This window comes from Scleropages formosus, chromosome 25 (genome assembly GCF_900964775.1).
Source record: "Scleropages formosus chromosome 25, fSclFor1.1, whole genome shotgun sequence".
NCBI lineage: Eukaryota > Metazoa > Chordata > Actinopteri > Osteoglossiformes > Osteoglossidae > Scleropages > Scleropages formosus.
In genome coordinates, this window is record NC_041830.1 from 8,260,718 (window position 1) to 8,286,086 (window position 25,369).

Consider the following 25,369-nt stretch of genomic DNA (forward strand, 5'->3'; position numbering starts at 1 on the left):
CGCTCAGTACACGACTCTACGTCACGGGGACCAAGCCGAGTAGCGTTCGCTCAATGGAATGAACCAAAGTGTGTGGCATTAAATAAGGCAGGTATGACTCAAAACACCACGAGAGCAGTGAGATGAGCAATAAAGTAAAAGTAAGAGACTTTAATGAAGTAAGAGATTCGCCGGGCAGCCCCACACCTGGCCTCGAAGACGTGGCATCGCAGGATTTTTGGCGCGTATCCTTTCCCCAACACTGATACCTTCAGGTGAATCTCACCCTGGACCTCCTCATCTGGGTCGATCTCCGTCAGGTTCATCCAGCCGTCAATCCCTGTAACACACAAACGCGCGCACACATGTAATTAAATCACGTCCTCATGCCTGCGCATTCTAATTTGATTTAGTCTGGGATTTTAGAAACCAATATGGGTAATTATTATTATGTTATAAAATAATTTTCTTGGCATTTTAGTGCATATCACATGACTCCCTTCAACATTCAAAGTTCTGTAAAGGCAGCGCAAAATCAAACAAGACTGTAGTAAACAACCAGCAAAACTATGGAAAAAAACGCAGCTTATTTTGTAAAAACTGAGGTTTTCGTAAAGTACGAAAGTCGGAAACGGAGAATGAAGAATCACAATTAATCAGGGATTACGCCAACAAAAACCGGAGCAAAAAACAAAGCCATATGGTGCGGGTTTTTGAATCACGGTCAGCTTGTGACATCAGTAAAGACAATATTGTATGATTCAAACAGAGCACACGGTTGCCACAACTCACTTGTTTTAATGCCACACTGTCCCATGACACAGATGAACTGATGCACTGAGACATATTAAGACGCACTGAGAGACTTCAGTCTATTAATGATACGCATTTCCTGAACTCCAAGAACTTTCAGTGCATCATCGATTAAAAGTGTAATAAGTTTATTTGTAATTTATTTTTTGCATTGTTTTTTTTCCCCTGCCCTTTGCTGTGTAATATGCTGCTGTCTTGATGGATTTAAAAAAATCTGACTGTAAAGATCTGTTGTATCATATCGCCTGCACAGTACGTATTGAAAAAAATTCAACGGGACATTGTGTTTCACAATGATAACCAGAATACTAAAACGCGACAAAATTATCGATAAATTAAGAAAAACCGAGAAAGGTTGTGCATCGTATGTCAAGAGAAGGAAAATCTGTGCATGTACTCAGTTAGCTGACACTTTTCTGCAAAGCTTGCAATAAAGGTACCTTCAATTATTTACCCATTTATACAGCTGGGGAATTTCTTCATTGGAGCAGTTTCATGGTAAGTACCCTACTCAAGGGTAGACTCAAACCTCCAACCTTTGGGTCTAAAGGCAGCACTATTAACCAGTGCACTACAAGTTCCCCTCCTGAACTCATCTCTAGGTTTGGTCCTTTGAGATTTCTTCATCAGAAGAGCTTTTCGATGCACTTGACAACGGGTGAGGACTACGTTGTGACCGAACCCTTAAGCAACCAACCGTCCAACTGCCCTGCTTTTCGTCTCGGTTGCCTCAAGAGCGCTGCCTCTGCAGGACAGCAACAACCTCAAGTGCAGAAAAAGCCACTGAATTATAGATGCTGCAAAGCCCTCATTTATACTGGTGGTACACTTGACTGAAGAGCATGGGCTTTTCCTTAATTAATATTACTGAGTATTGCTCATGTTTTATTACCCTGCTGAGGAGGACAAAAATAAGCCCCCCCGTGTCCAGGCAGTTTTTCCACAAAGTTGGAGGGAAAAGGACAGCAGTGTTTGTGAATTAGGCACAACGCTTAAGCACAATGTAGGTGAGCAGATGTTCTGATGATGTCTGATTAATGCAAAAACTTATGGATAATTTGGGGCCTTATTACCTACAGCTCAGAGCTTTGGTGGAAAAATGTGTATATAATTCAATTTTCAGTTAAAGGTATTTTATATTCAGACAGCACGGCAAAAAAAAAAATGTACAGTCACCGATCCAGACAACAAACATTTAATAACCCGTATTTATTTATTTGAAATGATTCCACTCGTCTTGACAAAAATTGCAAGTGATCCAGTATTTTTTGCGAAAAGCCAATGATTTCTTCTTGGACATTCAAGGACATTTATACTTATTCTTTTAGCTGATGCTTTTCTCAAAAGCAGATTTTAATGTTACGTTTGTCCACTAAACTACTTACTATGATATACTCATTTATAGAGCAGGACAATGTTACTGCATCGGTTTAGGGTATTGGCACCTTGATCAAGGCTACTGCAGCAGTAGGTGAGATTCAAATCTGGGTCCTACGAGTAGAAGGCACATGAAGCTCTATTTAGAACAGGGGTTCTTAACCTTTGGTCCATGAACTTGGACGGGAAAAAATGTACACCTTTACGTTCACTAATCTCTAGCTGAAGTTTAGCATTTCCTTCAGTCATAAATGCAGGCAATATTAATACTTTGGTAACTTAATTTCAGTATAACTGGTTTCCTTTGTAATCATATACTGTACATTTAAAAACATTATTCTGATTCTCACTAACGGGGGGTGGCGGTGATGCAGCGGGTTTGATCGGGTCCCGCTCTCCGGTGGGTCCGGGGTTCGAGTCCCACTTGGGGTGCCCTGCAGTGGACTGGCGTCCTGTCCTGGGTGTGTCCCCTCCCCCTCCAGCCTTGCACCCTGTGTTGCCGGGTTAGGCTCCGGTGCGGTTTCAGATAGTGTGTGTGTGGCTCTCACTATTCTATCGAAGGGGTCCATGGCATAAACAGGTTAACAACCCCTGATAGGGTAATATATTAAAAACAATTCACAAACTAAATAGTTGAAAAAGTACTCCAGTTCAGTCGCCTCTTAATAACCTCATACTGCACTGCGAGCTGAACCCTTAGCATGCATTTAAATATACGGTGCTGCTCCAAAGTATGTGAACCCATCGTGTCCCTTAGTTTTACCATGAAATGGTTATTTGATGAGAATCAGTGTTTCTCACGTGACATAAGTGTGTAATGAGCAGTTTCAGTTCCATATGTTGCTTCGTGCGTAATGGAAAAACGGATGTAGCGCAGGTGCAAAAGTAAATGAACCCCCATTTGCATTGATTAAACCAAGTAGGTAAGTAGAATCAGCTGTGTAAATTATATTCATTTATTCTTACAATCATTTTATTTCATGATTTAAATTTTATAAATTCACTTCAACATTTTATACAGGAATAACTACCATCTCCATAGGGCTCACAAACCTTTGAGAAAATCTGTATTTTAAAAACATCTACTGGAGGTTTATTGATCATCTGGGACAATATAACCTACACAGTGCTCATTAACGTAATTAACATAATGCATTTAAATATAACTGTAGTCTACATTCACAAAAATATGGACGCAAATGCAGAATCTTATATGGGCAGGATTATGCCCAACTAACATTTTTTTAAGGGGAAAAGGGCTGTTTGTCTGCGCTGTTGTCCGTACCAGTTAAGGGTTTCTTCAAAAATATGTTTGACCAGAGTACAAGTCCAACACGTGCTGGAAAATAACCTTTTAAAGACGCAAACCGGTGGCTTCGACCGGACAACCGGTTAGGGTTAGAACCTCAGTGTATCCGCACACAAAGACAGTAATTCCACACACACACACACACACCTCTGACACTGCCAAAGCTCATCTTTATCCGTCTCCGTTTTTTTAACATTTATTTAATATTTATTTAGCTGATTTTTTTTTTTTTTTTTTTGCATTTATTCATTTAGCTGAAGCTTTTCTCCAAAGCTTCCAATTATTTATCCATTTATACAGCTGGGTAATTCTGCTGGAGCAATTTACGAAAAGTACCTTGCTCAAGGGTGCTACAGCGGGATCACGGGAAGTTTTAACGTTCGGGTCCAAAGGCATCAGTTCTAACTACCGCACCACCAGCGGCACCAGTAAGGCTTTTACTTGTATGCTACACCTCGTCTCTGGAGAAGCGCAGACAAAATTAACTGGGAAGAGAGGAAATTTCAGTGCCCGAGGGAGCTCACGGTCTCTGAGTTGGGGGGAAAAAAAAAAAAAAAGCCTAAAGAAACTTAATATTTGCACAGGGATTCTGAGATGAATTCTGGCCGCCGGTCTGCGAGAGAAATAAAAACAGAGTATTGGCTGTTTACACTGTGATAAAGCCGATTAGACGGAAAACAAATGACGCCATCGTGCAGCGTGACTCTGCGCGTGGATGGGGAAAAAAAAAAAAAAAAAAACGCAGCTCGGAGTGACTCAAAAGTCATCGTGAGCGTCTGCGAAAATGAAACGAGGAAGCGTAGCCGAGGGGGAAGGCGGAGGGACGTGCGCCTCGGGCAGCTGGCTCCGTCCTATGTTGCGAGAAGCGGCAAGGGTGGCTGCTGTGAGTAAGACCGTCTCCCTCCTCGCTCGGGTCCCGATAACAGACACCCTCGGTGCGCTTCGTGACTCAGCCCCCTTTTATATCCTCGAGAGTTACAGTTGGTCGATTCCCTGCCCTGCCCTGATGAGTCACTGCTTGTCCATCACGAGGAAGAGCCTACAATAAACCAGGACAATATACTCACATGTACTGGTTTTGAGACCTATATATATATACACAGACACAAGAGGCGTTCCTCAACTTATGACAGGTTCCGTTCCGACGAGCTCGCTTTAAGATAGCTTTGTCATAAGTCGAAAATCACTCACTCACACACACACACACACACACACACACACACACATTTTCAGAACCGCTTGTCCCATACGGGGTCGCGGGGAACCGGAGCCTACCCGGCAACACAGGGCGTAAGGCCGGAGGGGGAGGGGACACACCCAGGACGGGACGCCAGTCCGTCGCAAGGCACCCCAAGCGGGACTCGAACCCCAGGCCCACCGGAGAGCAGGACCCGGTCCAACCCACTGCGGCACCGTGCCCCCCGAAGCTGAAAATTCCCTTATGCTATATCAACCACAGAATATAGCGTATAAAAAAACTGCCATGCGTGAGTTCTATGTTTTATAATGGGCTTTGTTACATTTTCTCACTCATTTCACATGTTGTTCATGTTTAAATATTCATATTGAATAATAATAATAAAACAATAAAGGCTGGGGTTGCAGCGGCACTGCGGGTTTGGCCAGGTCCCGCTCTCTAGCGGGTCTGGGGTTCGAGTGCTGCTTCGGGTGTTTTGCAATGGACTGGCGTCCCGTCCTGGGTGCGTCCCCTCCCCATCGGGCCTTACGCCCTGCATTGCCGGGTTAGGCTCCGGTTCCCCGTGACCCCGTATGGGACAAGTGGTTTCAGCCAATGTGTGTGTAAAATAATAAATGCAGCGCAATATTAAATTTTCATGCTGCAACGTTTTCACTTTCATCTCTAGATGCGTCGTCCTCTTACTCGGCACCGCCGGAACACTCACTTTTTTCACTTGCTAGTCATTTTAAACAAAAAGCAACCTGAAGGGAATCGCAAACGAAAAGTTTCATAAACAAAACGCAGTTGCTCCCAGACACCGTAAGGGTTACCGATACGCACACAACAACAGATATGGTGATTCTGTGGCGGAGTGACCAGCCAATGTTACCCTGCAGCAGATGGAGCGGTTCTCATTAGACGTTACAACCAAAAGTCAGGACTCCACAATAATATAATAAGGTTAGCGGTTAATATGTAGAAAAGATGAAGATTGCGGCCGACGCGATTCCCATTTCGAGAAGCCCGGCCGTGATCGAACTACCATAGCTGGATGAGCGTTCGGCTGCGCGACGATTCACCAGCATCCCAGCGGCAGCTCGATGGGATCCTCGGATTAACAGGCGTCTGACAGGAAGGACTTATTTAGCGATCCTGTAAACAAAAAAAAAAAAAAAACAGTCCTACCGCTCCTTTGCCTTCCACCTCCCTGGGAGAAGGCTCTCACCTTGGGGCTTGGCAGCGAGGGCCTCCTTGCTGATGGACACCTTCCCGATGACATCATCCCGACTGCAGGGAGAGAAGAGAAACTGGCTGAGAAAGACCCCCCCGGAGACTTCCGTCTGAGAAGGCGTGCGAGACTCGCGGCGAGCATTCACGGCAAGAAGGTGTCCCAGCTTGAGAAGAGGCTGCTGTACCTGAGGGAGTCTTCATCCAGGACGTGGAAGGACACATTGTGAAAGGAAGGGGGTAGGTGGACATTGTACTCCTCACCCCAGAAGGGAGACAGAGTCTTCCAGATCGTTGCTGTCCTTAGTGAGGACATAAAGAGATTAAAATGCATCTTTAAATGATAAATGTTAAATTATGCAGCATTTTATCCTGGCACAGTTTTTCAGCTCTTCTGTACTTAACAGCTTTAAACAATGTCTTTTATTATGATTATAATAACAATAATAATTATCATCATCACCATTATTATTATTATTATTATTATTAGTATTATTACGCAATTGTGGTGTGATGTGATGGAGTTCACAGCCCACTCACACTCCTGTCCTCATTTTATAACATTCTCTGAAAATCTTAGCGTCTCTCGTTAATCATTTACATCGAGTGCACCGAATGTGTTATTAAAACGCTGCATTTTCAAACTTCCTGACAGTCAGCAGCTGGGTGACAAAGCAAAGGTCGTGCGCTTAACCGCTGCGGGAGCCCGTGCGACACGAACCAGGTGCTTCTTCTCACACCTGCTCTGCTTATTTTAAACGAAAAAAATACGCACATTCTGGTTCGTCCGCACAGCACGGGCCCCAGAAAAACTGCAGGGCCGTTAACCGCTCGGATAAACGGGAGAAAAATTAAAGGCTCTCGTAAGGACTCGAAAGATGAATTCCCTCCAAACTGAGAGCAGCCTTTGTTCATTTAGAAAATTATTTCATTTCACAGTGTTTGTTATAATATAGGGGGGCTGCGGTGGCGCAGTGGGTTGGACCGGGTCCTGCTCTCCAGTAGGTCTGGGGTTCGAGTCCCGCTTGGGGTGCCTTGAGATGGACTGGCGTCCCGTCCTGGGTGTGTCCCCTCCCCCTCCGGCCTTACGCCCTGTGTTGCAGGGTTAGGCTCTGGCTCCCCGTGACCCCGAATGGGACAAGCGGTTCAGAAAATGTGTGTGTGTGTTATAATATACTTTACACGGCCTATTATAGGTACCCTGGCGAATATGCTGAGAGTCAGATAAAGCCAAGAAACGATGGAGCGCACAAAAATAAATTGCGGTTTTCACTTTAGAAGGAACAATCCGCAGTGAAACTGTGACCACAAGGTATTGAGGTATGAAAGCAGGAAGCATAAACGGCAGACACGTACCTTATAATGGCCTCGTTGTCTATCCTGACAATGCAGTACGGATCGCTGCTCCCCGTTCTGCAAAAGAAATCAGAGTTAAACAGCGTAATTTCCATAATGCATAAATACTTCAGCTCAAATAAGGGAAACGCGAAGAAAGCACTTTAAGATTTCCCAAACAATAATCATGCTTCAAGATCCCGGATTTAAAAAAAGGGTTTTCTTTTTTTCTTTTTTTTAACAAATAGTCCTGACATTTCATTTTAACAGATTAATTTCATTCCCCTTTGTCGCTAATTTAAATTTCTAAAACATGTCTAATTCAAGACATGCAAATTGGACTGGGGGGGATGATTCAGTGTCACAGTGTGTGACAAATTCAACCGCAGAAATAGAATCTCCATTTTTACAAATACCCAGATTCGGTTTTATTTATCCTTCCCTCTGTGTGGTCTTTCTTTATAATACACGCACCCATAAAGAGACATAGAAATTGTCGAAATTGTAAAGCCGAAGCCAACGTGGCGAGCTCTCCAGAGGTGTGAAATAATGGCCCTGAACAGAGGAGCACGGAGAAAATGCAGTCATTAAAATAGATAACCGCATTATCCCGTAACGCTGGTTTGCGGGGGTTGCGGCGGCGCGGCCGAACTTGCGGAAGAGCCGGAGCGCTTCGCCTTGCGGATCCTCGGCAAAAAAACGCGAGCGTCTCATTACGAGGCGGGCGCCGATAAAAAAGCGGTTCAAAACGGTAGGCCGAATTTCCCTTCTTTTATTTTTTTCTTTCGCTCCCTTTTTCGCTGGAGATAACTCGCTTTTCTTTTCATGGAATATGCCATAGGCAGCAGTCTGGCGCAGAGGAGCGCCTGGCCTCCTTGGGTGACTCAAAGCCAGAGGCAAAGGGCAGCCGACGCGTAAGCACGTCTCTGCGGAGGCTTCGGGGCCTTTGGGGCTGCGAAGTTCAAAAGAAGGATTCCGTTCACAGGTGGACTTCACAACCCGGCCGGGGCGCCGTCCAGACGCCTCCCTTTCAAGCCCCCGCCATTGATCCCCCACCCAAACCCAAAACCAGGTCGCGCTTCAGCTCACGAGCCCTCCGACGGCCCCGTGTTGTGCCGAGCTCAACGCCGCTCTCGGCGTAGGGACGGATGTCGCTCTGTCGTGTCGAACGACTCGGCAGCCGCCCAGATTAAAACAGCCTAACTCCAAATGATGTTGAAGTAAAGGTTAAGGAAAACGGCAGCTGTTAAAATGGAGTCGGCCCACAGTTTAGGAGGAGTTGGCACAAACCGTTGGGATCCGGCAGGCTCGAATCAGGAGCGCTCAAAATGACGACTTTGTTCCGTTTTTATGGTGTTTGCAAACATTTTCCTTACTTCCAGCGTGGTCTTACCAGTCCTCTCTATTACGGATGGGGAGACTGACTGGCTACGGCAACAGAAGAGAATATGGAACTCGATGACATCTTATCCCAGATGAAAGTCTGAATTCATCTGGGCGTCTTGGGGAATGCTCATGGGGGAACAACATGCGTGCGTCCTAAATCTCTGGAAACTGCTGTAGAAGAGCCGGGAAGACATGATCGCTCGCTTCCTGCTCGGATTTGTTAACCGAATACCTCTCTCACTAATTCACCATAGTAAATTGCTCGTCCACATCAGAGTCACGGCAGTACGGAGCCTACCCTGGAAGCAAAGGAGGCACGGCTTAGAAAGGTACACCCAGGACAGGACGCCAGTCCATCACGTGGCTAACCAAATGCTTCATAAACAAAAAGTAGTTTCCAGCAAACGTACTCAAACTTTTGACTGGCACTTTAATGCTTCAACACACTTGGAAAAATACAAAATCCTAATGCTTGCAGCAAAACATGCATTTTATTGGAAGCTTTAAGACCACTATATTCATTTACATTTATTCAGCAGACACTTTTCTCCAAAGCGACTTCCAATGAACTCTATGTAGTGCTATCAGCTCACACACCTCATTCACCGCGGTGACTTACACTGCTAGATACACTACTTACAATGGGTCACTCATCCATACATCAGTCAAACACTCTCTCTGTCACTCACACACTATGGGGGAACCTGAACAGCATGCCTTTGGACTGTGGGAGGAAACCAGAGCACGCAGAGAAAGCCCACGCAGACACGGGGAGAACATGCAAACTCCACACAGACTAAGCGGGGATTGAACCGACGTCCTCTCACACCACCCAGGTGCTCTGCCTGTGCGTCGTACAACCCGACAGCACTACTCGCTCTGCCACCGTGCTGCCAAAAAATCACTCAAAACCCAAAAGGTTTCACGAGCCATGCTTGGCACAAGAGAACAAGTTAATGTTGTCCAGACTCAAGGGTGAAACGTTAACTAACACCCAACACGGACAGAGGGTGAAGGGCATATTTTACGAGAGAAAAATGTCCAGCCAGTATTCCAAAGTGGCACGGTTGAGTTCCCGTCATACCCCGCAGAGGTTACTCATCAGCACTGCAATTCTGCACACAAATGCTCTTAACCGGAGCTTCCAACCACGTTCACACTCCTTCGCAATCACGCAGCTGCATATTCATGTCAGTAATTCACCTTAAGTACCTCTCCTTTACTAGGATTTCCACTTGCAATCATTGGATCAAGTCCAGTCCTGCAGCCACCCGCAACCCCAGAAATATTCTGCCCTGAAAATATGCGGCATTATCATATGGAAGTCTTGTAAATATATAACATATAAATACATTATGCAAATATATTTACATTTATAAATATATAAAGTATATGTATGATTAATATATTTAATATAATATATCTTTATGCATATACATTGTATATCGCTTTGGGGAAAAACATCCGCTAAATAAATAAATGTAAATATAAATGAAAAATACATAGAAGCAGGCTTTTATCTGTCCTTTCAAGCTCTTCATTTACATAGCTGTTTATGGTTTTGCTTTGATGACGAAGTATTTCAGTTCAGCTAATCAGGAGATGCGCATTGGAAGACTATACATATGACAAATTTGTTACATTATTGTCCCAGAAATTACAGAACGAGGAGAGTAAACAAAGCAAAAGAAAGGCTGATATTTCATGAAAAATTACGTTTCCCTTTCCGAATATGTCACACGCCGTGAATCATCCTCCAGTTCGGCTGATGTTTCGGGAAATGGGAAAAAAAAAAAAAAAATCAAGAACAATGAGGGGTAAATTAAACCTTGCGACAGAAAAAGGCCGTTACCGACCAGGCTCCGTCTCAAAGCCGTAACAAATGAAAAAGTAAACAAATGCTGTCGACGTGGAAAGACGTGAACCCTTTTTGTGATTCATCTCAACCCCCGCGTCGTCGCAGCGGCGGGAACTCCCGCGAGTGCCAAAGTCACACGCGACATCAAAAGCCCCGGCGGGTTCGTCGGTTTAACCACGTCCTCGACTGGGTGCCACCTGCCGTACAACGATAGCGGCTCCGAGTCTGAGTCACGGCAGACCGGCTCTTTTTATTCATCTCGTCCAAACAATCGAGGGGTTTCCGCGATGACGATCTCACGCGCGGAATATGACGCTATAAATGGTCTCTTACGTAGCGAGAGACCAAGTATTTCCACGTAGGCCTGACCGCTTCTCTCTTTACAGTCTCCTTCCGTTTTGCTTTTCACCAAAATATGCTATGTGTAAAAGAGCCACGTGGGAAAGGTGTGATAATGCAGATATAGGACAGCAAAAGGGGAAAACTCAAAGAGCTGAAAATTTCGTTGTGCAAGACTGCCTTTGAGCGTACGGAATGGGGCGTGACGTTGACGCACGTAAAGAGCTTTGGCCACGGCCTCGTCGCGTCGCCTTCTTGGGGCGTGGGTGCAAATCTGCATCGAATCGCAATGATTTATAACAATATTGAAAAACCCTAACGTGTGCCTACCGAAGTCCGCATGGAGTCCTACTACGCCGCGTTCAGTTGACAGCTACGGATCGGAAACATTTTTTTCGTGCTTTTCTCTTCTTTCTCGTATTTATGCGGGACAGAGGGTGAAGGGCAATGTCAATTATGTCGATTTTCGGAGACGAGATCCATGACAAAAGCATGAAACAGACAACTCTGAGGGCTGGGCCTTCTAAAAGCCTGCACCGGGGAGCTAGAAAGGGGCAAATCACAGCAGCAGCTCGGCGTGAATTGCACCGATATATCAGACTTCATAAAAGAGCGAGGAGTAAAATGGCCGGCAATAAAGGCACCCCCCTGTCCGTTCCAGCAAACAAATGGCATTGGTAATAGCAACATGAGGACTGTGTCCCAGTGACACCGGCATGTCAAGGCTGTACGGGCTTTATCATAAGAGCACCAGTTAGAGAACCAGTCCCTTGAATGGAATGAATAGAGGGGGTGAACCACCATGACCTTTGTTAGCTACAAGACTGACATGACCTGTTCATGCAAGAGCACCACCAAAATTGGTATAATATAAGTTTTTTACATTGTTTTTATAGTAGATGTAATAATGCCTTTTGGATACAGTCAGCCGGCACAGGGATCTGTCCTCACGACCAAATGAGATAGAGGTTTCCATCGGGGCGAACGGCGTTTTGCGGGTATGTAAATCTGAGGCTAGTTCTGTATATTCCAACAATATATTTGGTTTGTGGCCGTTCATAGTGGTACCGCTCTTCCTTCTGCAGCACAACTGACATATTTAAAACCAAGTGACATGTTTAAAACAACGCCGACTTCCAGACCGTTCTCGGCAATTGAACAAATTAAACAGAACGTTCTGTTTTGTTGCTATAGCTACGATCCAAGTCGGCCACAAATGAACGCAACCAATTAGAAGCCTACGGTCGCACGCCTGTGCTGAGAAAAAAGTGCAATATGGGTTTAGAAGTTGTGCTGCTTATGTTTTATACCAATGTCAACTTTGCCACTCGCATAGCGCTGGGCAGATAGCTAAAGAAAACCACATGAGTCATTTCAGAGTAGGAGAATTTTTTCACTGTTGTGCAGTACATGTGAAGTCAGATTTTGGACCGAATTCTACTGATAGAATAGGCAGTTGGATTCAGATCAGTTTTGGACCAGCTCCACTCTGCACATAGTACCTGACTAGTAAAGAAAGCGATATGAACTGCAGAAATACCTCCTTCCCTAAATACAGTGGCCACTTTATTGGGTACGCCTGGCGGCCAATGCAAAAGCCTTTCCTCCAAACACTGAATTAGGTGGCTGCAATTCGTGCAGATAAAGTTGAGATGTTTACTTGCAGTTGGACCAAGTATTCGAAATGAAAAGACCCGTTATCTAAGCAATTTCGAGCACTGGTACGACTGTTGGCACCTGAAGCCGTGGCTGTACCGGCTTGGAAACAGCTGCATTCCTGAGGTTTTTTTTTAAAAAGAAAATTAGACTGTCTATACTTTGCAGAGAGATGTGCAATGAACAGAAAACATTCACTGACCAGAATTACTCTGGGCAAAAACATTCTGCTCATTACAGAGGTCAGAAGAGAAGGCCACAAGTGCAAAAATAGCACCTTAGTACAACAGCTGTGTGTAGAAAGGAACCTCTGAAAGCACACCTCATTGATCCTTGAAGCTGATGGTCTACAGCAGCAGAAGGCCACACCTGGTTCCACTCAGATGAGGACAAGAAGATGAGATTACAGTGGGCACAGGATCTCCAAAACCGGATGACTGAAGCATGGAAAAACATTGCCTGGTTTCATGTATCTTGGTTTCTGTTGCAACAAGCTGGTAGTAGGTCCAGAATTTTGTGTCATCAAGCTGATCCTACGGATCTATCCTACCTTGTGTGAAAAGTACAGGCTGGTGGTGTTGCAATGGTGCAGAGAATGTTTCCTTAACACACATTAGGCCTCTTAATACTCAATGAGCATCATTTGAATACCACAGTGTGCCCAAGTATTGCTGCCGATCAGGTACATCCCTTCACGGACACAGTGTACCCTTTCTCAAATGGATACTTCCAGCAGGATAATGCCGCCTGTCTTAAACCATATGTCATCTCAAAGTGGCCTGCTCAGCCCCCGGATCTCAAGTAAATCAAATAGTCCTGACATGAGGTGGAGGGACAGGTTCGCAGCATCAATGTAGAGCTGAAAAATATGTGCAAACTGTGTAACGCTATTGTGTCAGCATAGACCAAAATCCATAAGGAACTGCTTCCAGCACCTTGAGAAACTCATGCCTTAAAGAATTTAGGTTTTTCCTGTGGCAAAACAGGGACTTACTGGGCACTAGGTAGGTGAACCCAATAAAATGGCCACTGAGTGTTTTTAACATGTAAATCGGCATGGATGTACTGAAATAATGGTTGTATATATTTTTTCAAATGATAAAAATGATCCTATAATAGTACCTACACATAAGTATTTCTATTAACAGTGGAAATGCAAAGGCTGCTTTTGTTAAAGCTCTTGATTTTATAATCCTCGGGTAAAGGCACTCCTTATTTTGACAATCTCAGCTCTCACCTTTGTCCATGTAAGAATAGCATGCATTTACATAATAAAACCATACATACTAGTTATAATAGACTGAGAGAGACTGGTGCTAGATTCCACATCAGGAGCCTTCAATATTTAATTGCAAAAATAAAAGTTGGAAAAAGCTTTGCAAACAACGAGATCTGACTTGATTCCATTTATTACAATTTTATTGTTTAACCAATGATTTCATATAAAGCTGGTTAAGCCATTCATGCGGCTGTATATTTCACTTGAGCTGTTCGAATCCAGAATCTTAAGGGTACTAAAGTTGGATCCCTCTGGGCACGTGAAACCACAGTCGTCGGCTTACCGCATTCCTGCAACTGCTGATGACATCATTTTTCCTTGGCATAATATATCCGCACCGATGAATAAGGGGAGGGGTAGGAGCAGCAGGTAGTACTGTGTTTAGGGTTTGTCTCTTCAAAATCTGAAGATCTTGGGTTCAAATCCCACTCCTGCATGAGTACCCTTGACAAATGCACTTACCCTGAATTGACACAGTAAGAATACCATGATGGATAAGTGGGTGGATCATTGCAAAATTCATTATCCCACATTATAAATCACAGTGGATTAAGGCATCAGATAAACGAAGGGATTGCTTCGGTTTTAGGTACCGATGCCTATTTCCCCACATGGGAAGAATGCGGCATTTCTATCACTCCTGCTAAAGTACCCTTCCTGTACCAGTTTCGATCACTCTGCGAGCTGTCACATTCCTGCTGTAACCCCCCCGACAGACACACACCCACCATTTAAAAATCTGTCTCATCATGTTTGTTTAGGCCTCTGGAGCACATAGGAGACTATGTTTTGCCGAAACAGACAGGGTTTTTTTTCTTTTTTTTTCGTTGACTTCTGCAGCATTTACCACTGTTCATCTGAAACAGCTTGATTTCTTAGTATCATCTCTGGTTACCTGCTGGTATTCCACCTACCGTGCAGTTTCGGCTTCACCCAGTCCGCACGCTGTCCTTTATTTTTATACGACTTTCCATCCTGTGAAATGATATTGCACTTGCAGACCAGTCCTTCCATCCCAACCCCCTGGCATTTCAGAACTGTCCACGCCAACACACCACTCTGCTGAAAGGAGCTGTGTGTTCACATATAAATGTTGCCTTTTCACCAGGCATCACAAAAACCCCAAAGAGCGTTTTACATATTTCAGCTGCTTGAGCACCACTATTTCTCCCATAATAATTTGTCAATTAATATGAATTCACACGTACAGTTTAAGATTTTCTGATCTGCTTTGCTAACTATTTATCAATGATCAATAATTTACAGCAACAATGATATGCATACGTCCCTGTGTGTGTCTGGATATGCCTGTGTGTATGAATGTGTGTATATCATATATGTGTATATATTTGTGTGACTGTTTATTTTTGCGTGTTTAGATGTGTGATTTAACCTTAATTTGAAAAACCAGGAGACATTATTCTCTGACAACAGCAGGAAAGCCACCTGCTGATGGCTTATATGTCTATGGAAAACATCATGGTGCAGTCATAGTAATGCCATACAAAATACAGATGTTTACGTTAAAAATCCAGAACAAAACAAAATAAGTCGTACAAATGTATTATTAAACAATGTATAAATATAATAAATCAAGTGAGGAGTTTCTGGAAAAAAAAAAAAAAAAGAGTTCAGATTTACAATTTGCCAAACCGGCGATAAATTAAACAGTAATAAAGCAAAGTAGGAGAGACATGATTCCAACATGTCATATTGGAAAAATAATAAAAGAAAATTAAAGAGAGCAGTAGACAAAAGAGTGGTCACTCACATGTCTTTGACAGGTAGGTTCTTGCCCTCCACGATTCGGATGAATAAAGTGCTCCGCTTTGCCATTCGTACAGATGCCACTGACTGACTGCGCGCTCTGGGAAACGTCCACTTTCAGTGGGTCAGCGGCGGTGTCCGCGTGCATGGACGCGCACCGTGGGCTCCATGTCGTGGAAACGGGCAGGCTGTTCGCGAGCCCACAGGGAGCGTGCGGAGCGCTACTCTCCCTTCACTCCGCTCGCTTCGCAGCCACGGCGCTGATTCAGTTGTGAAGCCCGGTACAGCGGTGCCCACCGCGACCCTTCAGCAGGTCCAATCAGAGACCACCCCTCGTCGCTCGCCCACATGTTATTGGCCAAATTTCAAATGACGTCATTTTAAGTTTTGTTGCCTCTTGGGAAATGAAGTTTTATAGAAATACAGTCCGGCGTCGGTTTATGGCACTGTGCGCCACACCCCATCCTACTTCTCACTGTGATAGACAGCATCTGCTAAATTAATGCTAGACATAATAAAGCAGAGCTAAATAATTCCATTGTCTGGGTATCAGCTTCACAATTGCACATTTTCAATGCTGAAGGTACACAGACAGACTGATAGAGATTTGAAGTTGACTAATCTTCATAGGAAATTAGGCTACAGCATCACATGTGTATACACACACACACACACACACACACACACACACACAAAGAGAGTGGTGGTAGGTAGCATTGTGGTTAAAGCTAGTAAAAGTTTACTAAAGGATGCTAAAGCTTTGGATCCCACCTCTTGCAGTAGCACCCTTGAACAAATTACATGTGCTGCTGCAACAGAAATTGCCTAATAGATTATCATCTGTATGTCTTGAAATTCTAGATTTTTTTAGAAAAAAAAGCATTAGCTTAATGAGTAAACAAAAAAATGCTATTAATTCCAAAACATTAGAACAACATGTCAGATTTAAAAGTATATTCAGCTTTAAATAATTATTAAGCATATATTTTGTTCAATGTGACTTACAGTACTAGACAACTTTACTGTGATTTCAGAGCAGGGCACTCTTACTACATAAAGTAAGGGTAAGTACCCTAATAAAAGGTACTACAGCAGGACTGGGATGAAAATTTGGAACCTTGAGGCTGTATACGTATACAAAAGATACAAAAAGGTATATAAAAGATATGATAAAATAAATATTGTATAAAATAAACTGCTAGCTAAATAATTCAGTTTGATGCTGTGAGGCATATTGATACATTTATTCAAAACTGTTAGATCTGTTCTGAAAATGCTTGATGGCTGTTGAATATTTAAAAAAAAAAAAACTAGGAATTTCTAAGCGGGGATTTTTTCATTTAATTCATTTTTCAGTCACATTTTTTAACCATGTCCAACAGGGTGTTTAGCAAGTTTGCTAGGAAGTGCAAGAGTTCAAAAAGTTTTAGATAGAACAAAAGACAAGCAGATCTCAGGACTAGAAAGGGAGATTTTAAGAGATTGGATTTCAACAGTCATATTAAACAATCAAAACATATTGGTACATTCTTGTCTTCGACAAAACAACTGGAGCATGTCGAATCATATTCAGGTGTTTTAACAACCTGGTTGGTTTGGCAACCTGCAAACCTCAACCTTATTGCGCAACTTGTCTACGCGTAACCTATTGCACTGCGGTAAAGTATAACACAATTTTACCGCCCTAAACGGTTCACAGCTGCAGATGTTAAACCAGCTATACAAACCACTTTTTTTTCCAACTTCAAATTCAAAATCTAGTCAAAATCCACCAGAACAGGTGGTGCTTGCATGAAAAAGACAAGCAGCAGCAAACAGAAAAAAAAAAAAAATATTGTTTTGCAAGACATGCTGGGAATTAATGAAGTTCACCTTAAAATCCCATAAAAGATTTTTCATAGTTACACGTTTTTTCCTCTTACAAATGATTTTCACTGATGGCTTGCCCAAAAAAGTTTTTGTATGTCTTCAGCATCACAGGGATGTTCTTTCTCCTGATGACTCCAGAACTGTGGGGAAAAATGTCTAATGTTAAAATATTCCTCTTTTGCCATATGTCTGTTAATACATTTTTCCACAGATACACCTTTTTTTGTTTGACATTAATCAGGGATGCTTGACTGTCAGTAAATGCCTCTGGTTTTGGCTGTGAACAGCAGCATTCGGGTCCAGCAGGCTTCCAGTATTGACAGGGGCTGTTTGGCATGCAGTGGAACAGAGTGAGAAGCAGATGAAATGGACCGAGATGTCGAACCCCCGGGGCTGTGAGGAGGCTGCGGGGGGGTGACTCACCGGTCCACAATCAGCAGGCCAACCAGCAGCAGCAGCAGGGCTGCCATCAACCATGAGGTCACGACGGTGATGACAACCATCTCCGCCGAGTGCTCCTTGAGCCCGTCATCGATGATGCTGTTGGGCACGGCTGTGAGTCCGCACACAGATATAGGCAGTGAGGCCCTCGGACCCAGGCTGGGCTGCCAGCATCCCAGCCCCTGAGCAGCTTTACCATTGACTAGTGCCTCCCAGTTTATGAAGACAAAACACCACATATAATGTAGGTGCAAAAATACACACACACACACACACACACACACACACATTTTCAGAACCGCTTGTCCCTTACGGGGTCACGGGGAACCGGAGCCTAACCCGGCAACACAGGGCGCAAGGCTGGAGGGGGAGGGGACACACCCAGGATGGGACGCCAGTCCATCACAAGGCACCCCAAGCGGGACTCGAACCCCAGACCCACCGGAGAGCAGGACTGCAGTCCAACCCACTGCGCCACCGCACCCCCGGTGCAAAAATAATTTAATTAAATGCTGCATTGTATAATTATCAAGTAAGCATTACCAGTTCTAACTGTAAATTAATTGTGCTCGCAAATCATGTGCAGTTTTTTTCTTATGCTTAAAAGGCTTTGCAGTATTTAAGTTTTATCGTATAATAAATAATATTAAGTAGAAGAAAGCGTCCTTCCAGAAATTTCCAATCCCTTCATCCTGCACAAGTATTCCTGTAAAAGACCCTGATCAGAGCTTCATCTAGTGGTCGAAAGGTACAACTGCAGTAGCACCGCGCTCATAAAGTGCTTTTTGGGCCGTGTTAGAAATGGCCATATTTCCCAATATTGCATCAAGTTTAGTTTCCCAGAATTATGCTGTATTATGCAGGATTACACTGTAGTTGTGCAATTTCTGGGAATAAAATACTTTACGTGTTATGAGAGCGATGGGGTTTGACCACTTGGACTCCAAGACCAATCCTGCTGTCTTCGGATCGGTGAGGATATATTTCACCCTGAAAACAAATACCAAACTTTAGCTCTTTACTAATAATATATAATAGACATAACAATAAAATTCATAGTAAAAACATCTGAGTCTATAACCAATTTCACAAAGAATAACCCTAATATGTAGTGCTATAATTCATTTAGATACTTTTTGACACACACACAGTCTGAAACCGCTTGTCCAATATGGGGTCGCAGGAAGCCAGAGCCTAACCCCGCAACACAAGACGCAAGGGACACACCCAGGACAGGACGGCAGTGCAGAACAAGGCACCCCAAGGGGGACTCGAACCCCAAACCCACTGGAGAGCAAGACCCAGTCCAGCCTACTTCACCTCTGCGCCTCCCACTACACTGCTTTACATACAGCCCATATTTTCCTTAAAATGACTAATGGATGACATTTGCTCAGTAACACGCAGACATTAAACGACATTCTTCATTAGCTTTCTGATTATCTAAGCCTTTGAAATCAGATATATTCATAATTTTTCCACAAGTTCACAAAAGACAATGTGTAATTTTAAGTTCTTCATGCATAGGACTGTCAGGAAACCAGAACACCAGCCCAGTAGGCAGAGTTGTGGTTAGCGCTGCTGCCTTTAACCCTAAAGGTTGCAGGTTTGAATACCACCTCTGATGGTAGTACCCTTCAGCAATATAATTACCCTAATCATTTTAAGTAGTTTAACGTTTTAAGTTGCTTTGGAGAAAAGTGTCAGGTAAATGAGTGAAAGTCAACACTTTCCCAGAATCCTGTGCTGGCATTTGGGCTGCTCGGCTCTTTACTCCCGCTCCATGTAAGGGGAGTGCTGCAGGATCCCACACTGAAAGATATGTTGTCTTCGGTTTAGTGAACCAGTTCGATTGATCATCATCACCTGACGGTGGAACCGGGTGGTAGAATCCCGTTGCAGTTGACCAGAGTGCAGTTACCGTCATCCCCAACCCGGAAGTACCTCCCCCTGAACAGGGGGCTGCAAGGGTAGTCCCACAGGGGGCCCAGCCTGGTGATGTAAAAGCCCTTGGGTTTCTCCCCGGTGAAGGCGCTCGGGTATGGGGATGAACTGAGGACATCTGGATGCGACTTCTCTATGTCGAAGGTGACCGCACCTGATCACAGAGTGAAGATGTAGTTCCACGTGTGAGGCTCTAGATGGTATCATCACATGTATTCATATTTTTAGAACCTTCCCCCTCTATTTCTCAGTGTTAGGGGAAGACTATGAATGAAAATATGACATCTGAGTGATGCAGCTATCTAATTATTACCCCACAGACCTTGCAGTGCATTTCCAATCACACCAACCCTAACCCTAACCCTAATCCTAACTCTGTCTTGTTTCTATAAATTAAATTTCTGATCAGCCCTTGGAAAGTTAATTTACAGAACATATCACCGCTCTTCTGTACAAACTTTAAGTGGAACTGAATAAAAACTAAAATGAATAGTTCACATTACAATACAGTTTTCAAAATGTAAACAAATTTTTAAAAAAATGTTTAATCTTTTTTTAATTAATTCAGTGCATTTGCTTTTTGGGTCTATATCTTTGTCTTATGCATCTGTAGTGATATATGAGCTGCAGGATGAGATGCATGATGGCTTGCAAAGTCTTGTCGAGATCGTGACCGCAGGTGACCCGGTCGCCCACCTGGAGCAGAGGCAACGACGAGCCATATTTCACACATGCTCACAGCGCACGATGGTGGCAGCTGGTGACCGAAGCAACAGTGGGGCTCATTTAGCAGCAGGGTTGTGCTGGTGAGACGGCCAGCGAGCTCCCCGGACGGTACCTGAGGGACGTAGTTCACGGTGGAAACTGCAGGGACACCCAGCAGGACAAATATTCACATGTATACAGTATCTAACTGCAAGTGACATGAGCATCTTCAAAATCATAAACTGTGATCTTCACTGGCAGGACAATGTGAATATATAATACACACAAACACACAATATCTATAACCGCTTGTTCCGAGCGGGATCACGGTAAACCGAAGCCTAACCCAGCAACACAGGGCACGAAACTGGAGGGGGAGGGGACACACCCAGGACGGGACGCCAGTCCATTGCAAGGCACCCCAAGCATTACATTGGCAGGAAAAGACACTTAGATACAGACCCATGATTCTAAAGTGCAGTTTGTCTCTTTCCACCATATGAACCAACGTTCATCACACGAGTAGCTGTATAAAACTTCATCAGAATATCCACTATTCCTGATCACCCTCCTAGCAATTTATTTATTATTTTTGCTTTTTTTTTGTTTTTTAATAATAATAAAAAAGGGTTGTGGTGATGCAGAGCCTATCCCAGAAGGATAGGGCGCCAGGCTAAGTAGGATACACTAATCATTAGAACTATTACAGAAATTACAATAATAATTATTATGATTAAGTATAACAAATAAATTATAAACACATTAATATTAATTCAATCAAGTCACTGTTACCACTGAGCAATAGGTCTGGCTGCTTTTTCCAAATTCATGCTTATCTATGAAGGTGACCAATTTTATATAATACCTACAATACACGATACAGTACATATTATATTTCAGTGAAATAATCTGAGCTGCATGCCTTGCTCAAAAACAACAGGGATACTCTTATTAAATACTGAATAAAATGCTTTTTGGGTCGATAAATAGATAAACCGTACTGTATGTTGTATTCTCACATCGTTATAACCTTCTAAAATGGATTATTGTCTGATAAGTAACATTAAAATGCATTTTGATTCATGGGTTATGAAGCAGCTAGTATCACACAGACTGATGAAGTGAAGATGTAACCCGCAGGTTGCGGTAAAGCGATAAAGCTGTCGACTAGCCAGTAAAAAATGATAATAATAAAAAGTGCCTCAAAACAGTATTAGTGTAAAATTTAACATATGACAAGAAATGAGGCAAAGCTTATCTGTTTCACATTCAAACATGTATTGTTATTATTACATCAACTATCTATTATAGATGGTAATATTATAAAACTGTCAACTACCCAGTAAAAATGATAATAATGCAAAGCGTATCAGAATAACATTGGTTGGAACCTTTAACATACGAAATGATGCAAAGTATTACTGTCTTCTTCAGATTCAAATATGTATTTTTATTTTATGAAATGTGTGTATTATTATATGAGATATGAATATTTTTTAAGTTAGTTCTTTAAAACTGAATGTTGCTAGGTTTCTGAAAAAAGTGTTCTGAGAGGTGTGATCCTTTCCGTTTACCCTAGTGAAACAGGAATCCCAAAAAAAGGTACCTTAGGAAGACGTACAGTCTAAATGCAAGAAGACCACTCATTTAGTTTTTTCTGAATTTTATTTGTTCTGACACAAACTATAAATAAGAGTAATAAAACAGGGGTACGATACTTTTGAAACCTATATTTCTGAAGAACACATTATATGGCTCGTAGATGAACCTCAATTTTGGAAGAAGTGTATTTGAATGAAAGTCTTTTTCATTTTATTTCATTCAGCTTTCCAGATTTTTTCTTTATCATGAGTGCTGTATGCTTTATGAGGGTGACAATAATTTTGGAGGCCACCATACATGGTGGCACAGCGAGTAGCGCTGCTCTCACAGCGCCTGGGTGGTGCGAGAGGACGTGGGTTTGATCCCTGCTCAGTCTGTGTGGAGTTTGCATCTTCTCCCCATGTCTGTGTGGGTTTCCTCTGGGTGCTCTGGTTTCCTCCCACACTCCAAAGACATGCTGTTCAGGTTCACACAGAGAGAGTGTGTTCTACTGATGTATGGATGAGTGACCCATTGTAAGTAGTGTATCTAGCAGTGTAAGTCACCTCGGTGAATAAGGTGTGTGGGCTCATAACACTACATAGAGTTCATTGGAAGTTGGAGAAAAGCGTCTGATAAATAAATAAATGCAAATGTGTGCGATAAGCATGAGATCCAGTTTCGCCCTTGTCTGGGAAGGTGGAAGGACAGGAAAGACTCCTTCTCTGAGTTAGTTCCTGAAAAACCAGTTCACCCTATTTTCCCCGTCAGTTCCCAGTCAGGAGCTCTTGTTTGCCGAATGCCTTTGCCAGCATGACTGTAGGTGTGAACCGTTCATTTTTCGACATTGACAAACTGCCACTTTTCGTTACCTCCATTTCTTAATGTTTTCCCCATTGCATCAGCACTTCATGACGCCATATTATTTTTCCCTATACAGTTGACCCTTGAACAACGCAGGTTCGAACTGCGTGGGTCCACTTATATGCAGATTTTTTAAAAAAAAAAAAAAAAATTGGAAAATATTTAGGAGACTTGCAACAATTTGAAAGAACTTGCAGATGGACCGTGTAGCCTAAATACCGAAAACACTGAGAAAAAGTTAGTCATGTCATGAATGCATAAATTATATGTATATACTAGTCTATTTTATCATTTAATACCATACAAAATATATACGATAGCCCTATAACATCTACAGTGTTTTGAATGATATAAGACAATATTGATGTTGGTACTGACTGACAGACAGACAGACAATTCATCTTGTAAACAGATGACTAAAACTTACGGTATCAATAAATACAGTATAGTACTGTCAGTATATTTTCTCTTCCCTAAAATTTTCTTCACTTTTTTCTCTAGCTTACTTTATTATAAGAACACAGTATATAATACATATAACATACAAAATGTGTTAATCGAATGTTTATGTTGTTTATGTACGGCTTCTGGTCAACCGTAAGCTATTAGTGGTTAAATTTTTGGGGAGTCAAAAGTTACACGGGGATTTTCAACCACGCGGGGGGTCGGCGCCCCTAATCCCCGCGTTGTTCAAGGGTCAACTGTGTTTTACACATTACCTCTCGGCTTGTTCAACACAAACCTTGACCAGGTATCACAGACCACTGAAGACACACATAACAAATATCAAAAAGCTACATCAGGTTTTTTGAGTTGCTCTTTAAATAAGGTATTATTATTATTATTATTATTATTATACTGCATTTCACCATAACAGTGGAATTTTTCTATTATTTTCAAAATGCAGGATTTCTTTTAAAAATACCTTTCTTTGATTACTGCACCCTGTTATACAATTGCCTCCTAATGACCTTCTCTCTCAATTTATAAAAGCTTGCTGCTTGCCAGAGCATTATTTTGAAAAGGCTGTCAAGTTAACCCACAATTTAAAATCAAACAGAGCTGACAACTGCTTTTAATACCTCCCCCACCTGACACATCTTCATGAAGGAACCAAACTGGAGCTATACTGTTCGGATTATGAGGAATGTTTGAAGGCACAGAGAGCGGAGGTCAATGAGAGCAGCGCTAGAGCAGATACCCGTCCTCTCCAGTCCTGCCCCCTCCAGGACTGTGTTCAGCATTCAGAAACGCTCATTTTCAAGGGAAGAAACAGATCGCTTACTTTCTGCCTGGACCCAGGACACCAGGACACAGATGAAAGGAAAATAATGTAGAGTCATGGTATGTTATTAACACCTCTCTTCTCTTCTCTCCAACATGCATTTTAAGTCCAAAGTCAGATGGACGAAGACCTCTTACACATCTATCTGCTCATCTTTACCTTCTTCCTGTGTCATCTGTCCATAGCAGTGATCAGTGTTTTAAGGGAGGGGACAGTTTCAGTGAACTGTAAACACTGTAAACACTGTAAACGCAACAAATACAGTAAAAAAAGAAATCAACTGCAAATAGGGTTTGGAAAAACAAAATAGTAAAACATTTAGAATACTGAACATTATTCCTATAGTCTTAAAGAGTAAAGTTTTAAAAATTGTCATTTGATTTTTTTTTTCCATATTTCTCATAGGGTGTTTAGTGTCACTAGTTATGCAAACGTAGACTTTTCGGTATTTTGCGATTTAAGAGACTTTCTTTTTGCAATCTATAACCTACTTCAGTGGGACAGAAAACATACGAGGATAAGCTAGTTTTCCTGTAAAACAGCTTAAAAAAAATCAGAACACCATGCGATAAAGATGTGAATATTTTATTTAGAAATGGTTGAGATTTTATTCATTCAAAATAATGCATAAGCTCTCTATCGTTGAAACAAACTTGTGAGTCACTGGTTTTTGCCTGTCGGTGTAATATTCATATGTAGCCAAAACTTGAATCCTTATAGTTAATTGATATGTTAGTTACTATTGTTAATCTTATGAGGGCAGTATTACGTCTTTTATTGCAGTTAACTCTATATCTATATCGTAACGTAATGATATTCTGAGTCTCATCCAGAAATATATGTAACACCTTCTTCCTCCCCATTTAAGGATATCATTTAAAATAAACAGTCATTTTTATGTGCTTATCAAAAAAAAGATTAGTCACAGTAAACACATCCCAGCAAAAGGCCATGGAAGAAATGTTACACAATCGACACATTATACAATATTTTCTATCGTTCGTTACACTTTTTGCAGTTAAAGAATCTTCCAAGCTACGAAAATAGTCGACTGACCACTTTCACTGAACGATAGATAAACAAATAAATGACAAATGTAAGTTTGCCTAACTCAAAGACAAGGCATTAAATTTGAAGGCTGAACATTTTCCCCATCTTCTCGTATTTTTTGCAGA

At 42.5% G+C, this 25,369-nt stretch overlaps 2 protein-coding genes across 2 annotated transcripts in view; both read right to left on the bottom strand.

Annotated features, from left to right (window-relative positions):
- rasa4 (RAS p21 protein activator 4) overlaps window positions 1–15,768 on the bottom strand; it is a 31,167-nt gene extending 15,399 nt beyond the window's left edge. The window contains exons 1-5 of the mRNA XM_018741849.2: window positions 15,510–15,768; window positions 7,242–7,298; window positions 6,074–6,187; window positions 5,884–5,945; window positions 187–319 (exon numbers count right to left, since the gene is read on the bottom strand). Coding sequence (XP_018597365.1) covers window positions 187–319; window positions 5,884–5,945; window positions 6,074–6,187; window positions 7,242–7,298; window positions 15,510–15,574 — 431 coding nt within the window. The 5' untranslated portion in view covers window positions 15,575–15,768. The remainder of the gene's footprint in view (window positions 1–186; window positions 320–5,883; window positions 5,946–6,073; window positions 6,188–7,241; window positions 7,299–15,509) is intronic.
- Window positions 15,769–17,364: 1,596 nt separating this feature from the next.
- Window positions 17,365–20,195, bottom strand: LOC108928098 (uroplakin-3a-like). Its single transcript, XM_018741880.1, has 5 exons — window positions 20,189–20,195; window positions 19,682–19,913; window positions 18,723–18,805; window positions 17,798–17,927; window positions 17,365–17,514 (listed from the first exon to the last, which is right to left on the bottom strand). Exons 1-5 carry the CDS (start codon window positions 20,193–20,195, stop codon window positions 17,424–17,426), a joined length of 543 nt encoding a protein of 180 aa, XP_018597396.1. The 3' UTR covers window positions 17,365–17,423.
- Window positions 20,196–25,369: the final 5,174 nt, after the last annotated feature.